This window comes from Bidens hawaiensis, unplaced genomic scaffold (assembly GCF_021521415.1).
Source record: "Bidens hawaiensis isolate Kalapana, Puna unplaced genomic scaffold, B.hawaiensis_p1.1 tig00002817_1, whole genome shotgun sequence".
NCBI classification, from domain to species: domain Eukaryota; kingdom Viridiplantae; phylum Streptophyta; class Magnoliopsida; order Asterales; family Asteraceae; genus Bidens; species Bidens hawaiensis.
Genome location: NW_027491151.1, coordinates 141,049 through 152,027, shown reverse-complemented (window position 1 = coordinate 152,027; position 10,979 = coordinate 141,049). Strand labels below are relative to the sequence as shown.

Sequence of the window (10,979 nt, the reverse complement as noted above, 5' to 3'; positions counted from 1 at the left end):
TTTGGAAAACAAAAACACTTAAAATTCAATCAATTAACCACTTGAAACACATAATTTATCTACTAATCTTATTAGTAATCACCAATTTCTAATTTGAAGTCACTTATCTACTCAATTCAGGTATTTATAATTCAAATGACTTATTCATAAAATATTGAATGTTTAATTTTATGATTGTTTAAAATGCAAACAAACTAAACATATTTTTTTTCATTCCATAGTAATAATTCATTCCATTCCTCCTCTCATTCATACATAGTAACATACAAAACGTTACCTTTGTATATTATTATATAACAGATTGAACTACAGTGTCTAAACATTTAAAGTTTCAAAGTAAGTAGGACACCACATTTTGAGACAAGAAACATTATTATAATTCTTAAATCCAAATATCAAATTAACTATAGCAAGAGTTTAATGAGGAACCAAAATTCCAGAGTACATAATCACTATACTTGTTTTTTGCAACTGCTAATAATTATTTCGAAATATATATTAATTTAACCCTATCATAAGTACCTTTTATTCTATTTTTCAGTGGTAACCTAATCGCAACCTTCAATCTCAATCGCAAACCGCATATTCACATCCCATTCTATTAACCTTTCATTCTATTTATCAATGGAAAGATCATCTTTTGAGTTGCTTATAAATTGCTACCTTTTAAGTAATCCTCTACTTAGAAATTATGAAGTTTATTAATTTCTTTTAACAAAGTTTTTAATTCTGCGGTAAGCCATTATACCTACTAATCGCCAATAACCTTGCTCAAGCCTTGAAACAAGTTTCAATCGTCCCTAATTAGTTTGACGCTCCAGATGTCTGAACCCACAACCACCCTAGAAGGAAACCCCTAGGGTTTTGGTGAAGGTAGTTGTGGAATTGGTGGGTTTTGAATTTGATTTGATTCAGAGAGATGATGGGGGATTTTGATTCTGATTTTGTTTTTTGTTGCTGTTAATATAAGTTGGAGGGTGGTTTTGTAATGTTTAGAGGTGTATTCAACAACATGGAAGCTCCAATTGCAGCTACATCAACCTCCCTATATTCCTCAATGTAAACCCTAAATCTCTCTGCTTCTACTTTTTTTAGTGTTCGAAAACTCGATATTAATCGGATTGGAAATTTTATATGCAATTTTTTAACACAGGTCTTAATTTGTGTAGATGTAATGAACGTTTACATGTAGTACATATGAATTTTATTTTTTGCATCATCGTTAAATGGTGTTCTTTCAACCACTTGAGTGAGCTCGGTATCAGTACCGGTACAGAAAATACTGGTACTGGAAAACCCAAAAATGGGTACCGGTTCCGAAGGCAAAACTTTGGGAAATAACGGTACCGTACTGATCCCGAAACCTCAAAACATTGGTACCGAATTGGTTCCAATGTACCGGTATTAAAATGTTTTATATAATTTTTCGAACCTACTAATTGGATTGGATTAATAAGTATATATTTTCAAATACTTCATAGGTTTTGACCTTTTTTGACCAAAATTTGACCGATTATAGGTGCCGATTAGTTCAAATCGCATCAGCAGACCAGTGTTATCAAGTGAACGGTGATTAATGCCGTCTAGAATTGATTTTCACACATTGTGATTGTTTGGCTATTTTTTGTGTTCTCATTGATAGGAATATGAACTGTTGGATTTTGTTTTGCTGCAGTTCATGTGATAGGATTTGCACCCGGTACGGATGCTAGTGACGGTGGATTTGAGTTGCAGAGGAATTATGATTTGGAGTTGATGAACAAGAGGCCAAGAGAGCAGCAGTTGTTTGGGAATAATAATGGGAATTCTCAGATATCGTCTATTGATTTCTTGCAGCAGCGATCGGTTTCAACTGGTTTAGGGTTGTCTCTTGACAATGGTAGATTGGTGTCATCTGGTGAGTCGTCTTTTGTTGCTGGGCTTGTGGAAGATGAACTTGAGCGTGAGTTGAGGAGACAAGATGCTGAGATTGATAGGTTCATGAAAATTCAGGTATGTTTGTGTGTTAAAGAATCCATTTACGTGTTCAGTTAGATTTCATTACATCAGTTTAAAATGCCAATATTCTGTTAGGTGCAATCTTTTAATAGGGTATATAGTGTCATTGCATTATATATAAAGTTTTGAGGTTGAAGTCTTGAACCAAATTAGTCTTTGATAGTTATTTAACATATGACAACTGTGTGTTTTTCTTGTTTGAAATTAGACGACACTTTATTAGTGAATTTGATTTTAAGGAGGCTGTGGATTGAGTGTAGCACGCCTATGTAAAAGTCACCAACTTATTGCACATTGACTCATGATTTTTTATGATAAAGTTGCACTGATCTCTCTTAAAGTGCTTATAATTAAAGTAGGTTTTTCTTGACTAGCCGGTCTGCTCATTTTATTATTGTCAAGATTTACATCAGTTTCAATTTTATACAATCTAAAGCATTCGCAATGCTATTGTGGCATTTTCATAGGAATTATTAGTCTATTGCATGTAAGCTGATGTCACCAGTATTTAAATCTGACTGTTTAATTGCACCCGTTTAACTCGTATGCTAAAACTGAGTGTACTTTGTATCATCATTTCATCATCTCTGTAATTCATTATCCATTAATATATTATGGCATTCCAATCCATGTACTTATGAATGGGCCAATTTTGGGTTGTGACTCATGTTAAAAGGGTCAAATTAAAAAAAGAAGTTATAGTGTATTTCTAATGTAGACCACCCTCTTAAATTCCTTTTTGGAGTTGTGTGTTAAATATTGTTTTGTAATGATAATTAACACACAAATTATATTCACTGTTTAAAAATATGAGCAAATCAGCGTTTTTGTGTCAACTCAACCCGACCCTGCTCGCTTCAACTTTTATTTAAATTGACTGAACTCTTTATGAAACATGATCGTTCCCATCTTGTTACCTCTAATTATCCATTAAATAGGTTAGCTAAAACTAGGGGTGTAAATGAGCCAAACCGCTTGTGAGCTATTCCTGACTGGCTCATTAAAAGCTCGTATTAAACCAAGCTTAAATGAGCTCAAGCCCATGCTCAAGCCTATAAGCATGTTTAGTAGACAAGACCGAGCCCAGGCTTCACTTACCGAGTGACTCGTGAGCCTAATTGTGCTACAACAGTTTTGAGATTTTTAACGAACGAACATGGACAAACACAAACATGTTCATTTCCTTAACGAACTAACATGAACAAAAACACTTGTTTGTGTTTGTGTTCGGTTAAAGTTAAATGAAAGAACATGAACATGCCCTCGTTCATGTCCGTCCAGTTCGTTTACAGGCCTACCCAACATTGTTTCTCATACCAGCATTTTTCCTTATTGGCTTATTTATAAGCGAACTTTTACCGATTTGTTAATATATTTTTGTATCAAAAAGGCTGATAGACTCAGGCAAGCAATTATGGAAAAGGTACAAACAAACCAGCTTCAACTAATCTCACATGTACAAGACAAGTTCATCCAAAAACTTCGTGAAAAGGAAACCGAGGTTGAAAACATCAACAGAAAAAACATTGAACTCGAGTTACAAGTTGAACAACTCGCCATGGAAGCTGGCACTTGGCAGCAGCGGGCCAAACACAATGAAAACTTAATCACCACTTTGCAATATGATCTTGAACAAGTGTACAACAACAGCAAACACATCAAAGATGGTAAAGAAGGGTGTGGTGATAGTGAGGTAGATGACACCGCCTCGTGTTGCAATGGGCGCGCAATTGATTTTCATCTGCTATGCAAGAATAATACTGGGATGAAGGAGATGATGACGTGTAAGGCGTGTAAAGTGAACGAGGTTTGCATGCTTTTGTTGCCGTGTAAGCATCTTTGTTTGTGTAAAGAGTGTGAGAGTAAGGTTAGCATGTGCCCGTTGTGTCGGGGGTCGAAGTATATTGGTATGGAGGTTTATATGTAATGGGTTGTTTGTGGACGGATCGGTTTAGATGAATTTAAGGATTGTTGTATGGTTTACTTTAAATCTATGTGTATAGTGTTGATGTGTTTTGGTTGCAGATTTATAATACGCTACAATGCATGTAGACGTGGTACGATCGGAGACATTTTATTAACCTGTTGGCATCAGCCAAAACATGTGAAGGATTGTTTGGTTATAATTTACTTAAAAGTAACCGGTTTAATTATGAACGTATTGAATGAGTTTGTTTTTTTTATTTTGGACAGTCAAATGTGAAGAATTATGGTTTTTCTCAAGTAAAAGTGTAAAACACTCGATTGTTTTGCTATGATTTTAAATTCAGACAATTATTTTAGATTAAACTACATTTATCTTAATCATTTTTTCACTACACTATTTCTACCTGACTTCTTTAATCCCGAATTTTTTTTTTTGCTGTTTTATGAATTGCTTTTTAATTATCTGTTTTTTTTTTTAAATAAAGACGTATGAATTGCGAATTTAATAAATTAAGCCGTTTATATGACTTTTCTTTTAAATTAGTTTGTTAAAGTATAGTGGTCGGGCGACGGACTGGATTAGGCAACAAGTCAAAATAAGTTTGAATCAAACTCGGTTTGAGTAAGAACAATTTTTGAATGAAATGGGATCTATTCATAACGAATTATTTTGAAAAATTATCAATTTAGTTTTGGGTTTAAACGGTTCTAACCAAAATTTACCTGGGTTGTAAAATTAGTTTTGAATGGCTATGTATTTATAAATAGACCCAAAGTGTCGCCCAAACCGGCTAATACAAAGTCATCGTACATTTTTAACAATTTAAACATAAACAGTTATATAGTTAATAACATTATTTGTTGTATTCTTTTGAGAATACACGAGTTATTAAAAAAGGAAGCATATAAACAAAAAGAAAAAGCTAACATATAAAAAAATTATTATTAATTAATAATTATAAACATAAAGATAACACGATACACTTGGAGACTATATATTAGAGGAGGTAGAGACATTTGTACCTTTTTTGGTATTCAACAATAATTTCCTCAATTTACGATTTTCACGGTGAACATAAACGTCAATTTGAATACCTAATGTGAATTACAGATATTGTCATATATGTTTGTATCAAATTTCACACATTGTCCTTTATGTTTAAAATTGATATGTTTTACTATTTACGTTTACAAATCCAACAACGGTTGTCCTTTAGCCCTAACCTAGTTAGTTTTTCTCGTTAAATCAGGGTCATGTGCATTACACGTGAGGGCAAATTTGTACTTTGCCAAATTAATTAAAAATACATTGATATACGTCTCTTTCTTTCTTTAACCATACATCCACACCACCAACCCACCATCCAACCACCGGTGACCACCACCATATTCTACCTCCGTCTCTCGATAAAAAAACACCCTCAAACCGTACACGTTTTCACCATTTTCAATTTCATTTTGCCACCTCTTTTCCCCCAAATCTTTAACAGAACCCCACATGGCTCCATTAAAGATTCACAATTTCCTTCTAATCCTCATAATATACTCATCAATTTCATGGAGAATTAGAGGAGTGGGTCTTTTATTTGGACTATAAGAATCAATATTCTTCGTTGATCTTCTCCGTAATAGTACAATGTATAAATAGTACAATATGAAGAGAGATTACATGACATATCTAAGGTTATACAATCATTCCTAATAAGTATAAACAACTTAAAAATAAAAAGATACACCAATAATAGTGACAACTAATTATTGGTTAACACTCCCGCAGTTTGAGTTGAAGGTTGACGAAGGCATAAACTGGACCGAAACCGTTGGAAGAGATGCTTCGGTAGACCCTTGGTGAATATATCGGCATATTGATAGTCGGCAGGAACGTGTAGGAATTTAATTGTACCAAGTCAAACCTTTTTTCGAACAATGTGGATATCGAGCTCGACGTGTTTAGTGCGTTGGTGTTGCACAATATTTTCCGAAAGGTATATGTCACACCCCGAAAATCTTAACTTATAACAGCGGAAGACTTAACTTAAGTCGTTCGTGTTATGACAGATGCCGATAGCCAATAACAATAGAACAAGAAATAAAAGATTAACTTTTATTTAATAAAATATTTATACATTATCAGAGTCTTATATACGTGCTATCGCACAGTTTATTAAAATCCCATTTTCAACTTTTTTCAAACACAAACCGCCCTCCTTTCCATGCCTCATCGAAACCTTTACTTACCTGAAAAGCATATTAAAATAACGTCAACACATATGTTGGTGAGTTCTCTTTATTAAAAATAACACACACACACACACACACACACATATATATATAAATACACACACACATATATATACACATATATAAGTACATATATTATAATATAATGAAAATAACGCAATTGAAACTTCCATATAAATCATCATGAAAAATCATCATAAATATTGTTATACCAATATATCAAATAACACAAAAACGAATTTATATATCCAATATTTCCATAACATGGTTCAACAACCATTCTTTTTTATCATAATCCATTATCATAAGCAATGGTGGTGGTCTTTCCTACTGTTCTTTTAACATGGTAATAATATTTTCCAACAATCGAACTTACCATAAAACGAAGCATTTTATCTTTTAAACAAATCGTACTGTTGTAGACGAGCAAATAATACAACAAGTGTATGACTATCAAAATTGATAACTCGATACCTACCATACTCAAAATATTCCCATTTTTAACCCAACACGTTTGGAAATGGGGGACGTCACCCCGATAAATCTACCAATATTTCTGTGCCTATATTAATTCGGTTAACAGTTATTTAACCAATTGTTGACTCATCACACTTTTTACTCGGTTTGTACAATAAAATGTTTTATATAAACTTCAATAAAAATCGATAAAGAATATGTTTTCCCCTAAAATATAATAAAAACATTTCGAAAACGAGGGGTCGATAGAGAAACTCCTGGTTTAACGCTTTTTGTTCCAAAATCTCGCGTATTATATTAGTACACGTTTTGTTAATAAAAACTTGCTTTTGGTTTATAAAAATTCTTTCAGTTTGTTAATCCTAATCTAGTGTCCACACAAGCACATAAACAATTAAGTTCCTATTAAGTTAACGAATACATATAGTTCGGTTTTCGTTAACTATTATTTAAATAATTAAATAAATTAATAAACAATTAAAATATATAAATATAATAAAATATTTTAAGTTTCAGTTGCTGGAAAGTTTTAAGAAAATATTAATATATTATTTTTCTCAATTCTTGTCGGTTTTGTCGGTTTTATGTTTAAAATGAACCGTTTGGTTTTTCGTATTAAATGAAACTTTTAAATCATGAAAAATACTTGTTAAATATATATTAGTCAAGTTTTATAAGTTACCTTGTAAAAATATATCGTTTTCATTTTCGTTAATATTTTCTTAAAAGAGCAACTTTTTAACGTTTTCGTGTCGGTTTTCGCGACACGAACCGTTTAGGACTAAGTTTTATCATCTTGTACTTTTCATATATATTGACTTATGTTATATATAAGTACTTTACAACTTTCGGGGATCTCCGAAAACAGTCCCTAATAGTCGTGTCGGTTTACGTTTAAAAGCCGATTTTTCGACCGTTAAAGTTACCGACGAGTCAAATAAATCAAATAAAGTCCACACCAATTATATTATGAACTAATTACACATATAATAACACATAATCCATCATAAATTCCAGTTTTGATCACATACTCTCACAAGACACATTTAACTTAATTTTAAGTTCCTAGTTCATATTCTAAGTTTGTTAACAATGTTACTAATCAAGTTTGTTATTCTTATATGAAAAATTATTATATAACTTAAGAATCCAGATTTTTAACTTATTTTATGAGTTCACAATAAGTTAAAATATTACTTTTTAATAAAGTTCTTCTTATTCTATATTGGAAGAATCTAAGTTCATGATTCAAGTATGTCTTTTCTCAAAGAATCAAGTATTAGCTTTTTGATGATTTTATTCTTTACTATTATCAAATAATTCACATCACTCCTATCATCATAAATCTTTAACAAATCACTCAAATCACAAGATTATGTACTCTTATGAATTTTCTAAATGTTAATCTAACAAAGTTTCCTATTATAGTAACTTTCAACTTTTAATAATTCTAACTAATACAATCTTTCAAATTTGATTAAGTATGAATCTAAGTTCATTTCATTCAACTAGTTTTATAGGGTTTCAAGCATCCTAAGTGTTCTATTCAAGTTTTATTCTTTCAATTTTCAATTCAACAAAGTTTCTATTTCTAGTAAGTGGTTTGCTAATCCAATCAATGTGCTAACTAATCCATTCTTTAATCATGCACCTTATCTTAGTTTAAAGTTGTAATTAATCACTTATTGAACACATTCATATCAAGTATTCATATCAAAATAAAAAAAATTAACTTTTCATTAATTAAAGTTTCCTTTATTAGCAACTTTAACAATCTGCAAGTATCAACTACTGGTTCTATGTGTTTACTGGCATGTACCCTATTTCATTTTCAATTATATTGTTCCATATCACCTATTGATTCATATTTTGAATGATAGATGGTCCATATTTTGAATGGTGAAGTCCGGGTTAAAACTGTAAGTAAGTTTAATAAACGACATCTTTTGACTATTTGCTTGTTACTTGTTATTTTGAAAGTTTGTTTGATAGAGCTTTAGCTTTATTGAAAGTTTTAAGAAATAATCTTGAGTAAAAAGTTTTAGGATAGAATATCCTTGCAAAAATAATTTAAAAATCTTAAATCCATAAGTAAAAGGGATTATAAAGATCTTAGACAAATAAAGGTAAATTGACAATCAGAAATCATACCATAAGGTCTAATTAGACCTAAGTTACCAGAAGTATTGAGCTCTTAATGATACTTAAAGGAATAGCTTTAGGATCCGGGATCCTCAGTTTCTTGATCTTAAGAAGGAACTTAGAAAATCTGTTGCAAATAATTCATAATATCAACTGGGATCAAATCCATTAAGCTGGGGACAAGCCTAAATAATAAACTGGGGACAAGCCCGTGCAATCTGGGGACAAGCCCGTGTAATCTGGGGACAAGCCCGCGTAACTGGGGACAAGCCCAAAACTGGGGACAAGCCCAAAACTGGTGTTAAACTGGCGACATAACCCTTGAGAAGAGGTGAAAACCCCTTAAACCTTAGGATTAAACTGGCGAAAAGGCCCTTGAGAAGAGGTGAAAACCCCTTAAACCTTAGGAAATGGTACGTCTACCATAATTCGTAGGATCGTCCATATAGCCGGAAACAACGAAATTGTCAGCCACTAAACGTGTACTGGTCCCGCTGCCCCGGACTATACATCGGATAGCGTGCGCAACTGGCGATCGTGAGAAAGGTGAAAACCTTTAAACCGTAGGGGATATGACCATCGGGGGTCATATCCAAACGTGGGCTAGGCCAAGAGTAATAAGATAATACCTCAAATGCAAAGGAGATGTGGCCAACCTCTTGAACATCAAATGATTCATTATAATCCTGCATGGTTATTCAAAACTTGGAAAAAATAAAGTGTTAAGAATACATTATCCTTAAATTAACAGTAATAATTTAAAAAGAATAATTGATCAGAAAGATGTTACCGAATTAAGGATCCTAGATCCTTATTTTGGATAATATATCCTCTCAGGATAATGGATACTGATCAGAAAAAATATTTCAACAAGATGGATGGCATTCCATGCTCTTGGTAACCTGTTGCCTTCCATTGTGAGCAAATGATATGCCCCCTTTCCTGCTTCTGACTCAATTTGATAAGGTCCTTCCCATTTGGGTGCTAGCTTCCCATCAGCCGGATTTGTTATGTTTTGGAAGGCTTTCCTTAACACTAGATCTCCTTGAAATCTTCTGATTCTGATATTTTTGTTATATGCCCTAGCTACCCTTTGTTGATAAGCTGCCATTCTGATCTTTGCTAGGTCTCTGAGTTCTTCTATAGTATCCAAGTCTTCCAGAAGTATTTCTTCATTGGCTTCAGGATCACGGATGCTCGTTCTCGCAGAAGGAACCACCATTTCTGTGGGAATTACTGCTTCGGATCCAAACACCAATGAAAATGGTGTTTGGCCTGTTGCATTCTTTGGAGTTGTCCTGTCTGTCCAAAGAACATAAGGAAGTTCTTCAGTCCATTTTCCCTTCTTGGATCCTAGCTTATTCTTTAAATTGTTGATGATAATCTTGTTGCTAGACTCTGCTTGACCATTGGCTTGAGGATGAACCGGAGTTGAAGTAATCATTTTGATGCCCCAACTGTCACAAAAGTTAGTAGTTCTATTCCCGATAAACTGGGAACCATTGTCACAAACAATTTCAGCAGGAATACCAAATCTAGTTATAATATTTCGTTTAATATAAGATATCACTTCCCTTTCTCGGACTTGTAGAAATGCTTCTGCCTCAATCCATTTGGAGAAGTAGTCAGTCATAGCAAGCATAAAGACCTTTCCACCTGGTGCTTTTGGTAGTTTGCCTACAATATCCAAACCCCATTTCATGAAAGGCCATGAGGAGGATATAGGATATAGAGGCTCCGCTGGTTGATGAAGGATGTTCGCGTGTCTTTGACAAGCATCACATTTTCTTGAATATTGCACTGCATCCTTCTTCATTGTTGGCCAGAAGTATCCAGTTCTAAGTATCCTGGAAAATAATGCTCTTCCACCTATGTGGTTGCCACAATCTCCTTCGTGAAAGTCTTTAAGTACTTCCTGGATTTCAGGATCCTCGATGCACCTCAAGTATGGACCTGCAAGAGATTTTTTGTATAGCATATCATCTAAAAAAATATATTGCGATACATTGAGTCTGAAGGATTTTGGATTCTCTGTAGCTGGGATCTCTCCAGTCTGAATGTACTTTTTAATCGGGAGGATCCAGGATCCTTGATTGTCCGAGGATAATGGATCCCAAAGTACAATCTGCTTATCACTTGTTATTTTCCCAACTTCTTGCTCTCCTATTGCTGGCGAGAGTATGTGAATAATTGGG

At 33.4% G+C, this 10,979-nt stretch overlaps 1 protein-coding gene across 1 annotated transcript; it reads left to right on the top strand.

Annotated features, from left to right (window-relative positions):
* Nucleotides 1–1,665: 1,665 nt before the first annotated feature.
* On the top strand, nt 1,666–4,063 carry LOC143621265 (putative BOI-related E3 ubiquitin-protein ligase 2; the record flags this gene model as incomplete). Its single annotated transcript, XM_077092743.1, has 2 exons — nt 1,666–1,992; nt 3,389–4,063. Coding segments are annotated over 2 exons (864 nt in total), but the record flags the coding sequence as incomplete, so codon positions are not given.
* Between the last annotated feature and the right edge of the window lie 6,916 nt (nt 4,064–10,979).